Below are 2,500 nucleotides of genomic sequence, written 5' to 3'. Positions count from 1 at the left end.
TTCTCTGCAAGCTGCATGGCAATGGTGGGGGCGAGTGGGGGGGGGGGGAACTCTGTCTTTTGGTTCTTTGTTGTTTTTTTATTGTTATTATTTTCCTTGGGAGGTATTTTGGTGTGTTCAATACGCGGCTACTGAAAACACTTTCGAGTTTGTGAGAACTTGTTGTTTACTTTTGTTTTAAGTGAAAGTCTTAGTCGAAATGTGGGACTTTGTATACTTCGGTGTTTTGAAGCGACATGGAATCGTATCTCAACAAAATTAGAGTGGTTACGAAACACTTAAGAGAAACCAATTGCATTATGTGGAAATGCTGATCTGTATAAACATTAACAGGTGGTTGAACTAAAAGAAATACACTTCTGATTCAAGTGGACACTTGTTGAAACCTTTTACACACCACTTTTCCTTCTCTAAGAGACAAACCTAAACACGTATAGACAGACACAAAAAGAGAAAGAAAAGAGTATTGGGTGGAAAAATACGCTCGTTGCAAATATCTACATGGGCTTTACGTAATGCTAGTCACGTGTCAGCGCCGTCACTTGGCCATGTGATCGTACACTTGGCACCCCGGCCCTTGTTTGTACCCAGGGATTCAACCACTTCTACTTTGGTAACATTGCTTCAATCGTGTACCCTCTGTGTGGGTCAAATGTCTCCAAATATTTCGTCAACCAACACGGGCCGTACAGCAGAAACAAAGCGCCGATTTAAAAGTGCACAATATCTGCAATCTGGCAACGGTTTCCAAGTCTGAATTTTCAGAATGAGTTGCAGTTCCCGCTTGCCATGGAAAATTTACACACAGCGCGACCTTGGCATAAGTCCGCACAACTGCAGTGAGTGAAGCTCCACAAGTAAACATATTACGCAATGCTGACCCAGAGATATTGCTTACGGTGGGCGATTGAATTTGAAAAAGAAATACAACTCGCTTTGATCTCTTAAGTTGTTGCGTATTTACATTTGCAATTGAGGGCGCAATCTCATTTTCAACAAGATTGCGTAATGCTCGAACATGGAGCGAACTGTTTTCTTAAATAAGAAAAAAAAAACTTTAAATCACACTATTGATATAAAATCGGTAGCTGTTGTGAAACAGAAAGGTACCGCACCTGTCAAGTACTATTTGAACAAACAATAACAACCACTATCACATGATAACGGTATTTGCTGGCATAGTCGGAAACTCCTACCCCACTCCCCTTCCCCTTCCTCTTCCTCTCCCCCTTCCCCTCCTCCTCTTCCTCCCACACACACTCCATCCACTGATAAACAAGTCAATGACAACAACACCCACAGCATCACAGAAAATCTCAGAATAGCCAGAATCCTAATTCTTTCCTCACGCCACGAGCTGCTTTTGTTTACGTTTTTCTATACTTTTTTCCCGATTCTCTTTCTTTTTTTCTTTTAGTTCACAGACTTAATTCTTTCTAGATTACAAAATCTTTCACTAAAGCACTTCGATGAATTTATCTTGCATGCTTCCGCCATGCTTCTCTTTATAGTTATTAAACAATAGATGTATACGACAATGAATGAATAATTAGTCAAACAATCATATGTATGTATGTGTGTGTGTGTGTGTGTGTGTGTGTGTGTGTGTGTGTGTGTGTGTGTGTGTGTGTGTGTGTGTGTGTGTGTGTGTGTGTGTGTGTGTGTGTGTGTGTGTGTGTGCGCGCGTGCGCGTGTGCGTGTGTATGTGTATGTGTATGTGTATGTATATGTATATGTAAATATGCATGTATATATGTGTATATATGTATATGTGCATATATGTATATATGTGCATATATGTATATATATGTATATATAGGTATATATACGTATATACACGTATATACATTTATATATATATATACATATACATATATATAAATATAAACATATGTGTATATATATATACATATATATACATATAAACATATGTGTATGTATATATATATATACATATATATATATACATATATATATACATATATATATATATATATATATATATATACATATATATACATATATACATATATATATACATATATATATACATATATATATACACACACACATATATATATATATATAAATATATATATATATATATATATATATATATATATATATATATATATATATATATATATATATATATATATAGGCGTCGATGGGCGTCAAAAACATCCCACAAACAATTCCCTGATGGGCGGGTCAACACAAGAATGTCTAAGGTCTTAACCTGGCCTAATTATAGCAAAAGGTCGCTGGTTCCAACTCACCATTGCACTGAGTCGTTGAGATTCATGCCAAGGTCCTCACAGGGTAAAACACCTGGGGAAGGAGAGGCAGAGGTCGTGTTAGTTTCAGCCCAGGACAGCTCAATAATTCACGTAAATCAAAGGCCACATCATTATTAAGTGGTGTTACGGAAAATCACGATGGTATATATTAGTGACGTTAAGATGTGAAAAGAAAGCAAACGGTTACGTAAATGGGGGGG

General features: G+C 36.6%; 1 protein-coding gene across 4 annotated transcripts in view; it reads right to left on the bottom strand.

Moving 5' to 3' along the window:
- Positions 1 to 2,500, bottom strand: part of REPTOR (repressed by TOR) — a 60,406-nt gene that overhangs the window by 11,183 nt on the left and 46,723 nt on the right. For 2 of the 4 annotated variants that reach the window (XM_043029335.2, XM_043029334.2), the window contains exon 2: positions 2,280 to 2,331. The exons of the other annotated variants lie outside the window; for them this stretch is intronic. In XM_043029335.2, coding sequence (XP_042885269.1) covers positions 2,280 to 2,282 — 3 coding nt within the window. In that variant the 5' untranslated portion in view covers positions 2,283 to 2,331. The remainder of the gene's footprint in view (positions 1 to 2,279; positions 2,332 to 2,500) is intronic. 4 annotated transcript variants of the gene reach the window in all.

Source organism: Penaeus japonicus, unplaced genomic scaffold (genome assembly GCF_977035675.1).
Source record: "Penaeus japonicus unplaced genomic scaffold, GWHDUDI00000001_assembly GWHDUDI00000024, whole genome shotgun sequence".
Classification (NCBI taxonomy): domain Eukaryota; kingdom Metazoa; phylum Arthropoda; class Malacostraca; order Decapoda; family Penaeidae; genus Penaeus; species Penaeus japonicus.
This window is presented reverse-complemented; position numbering and strand designations above follow the sequence as displayed.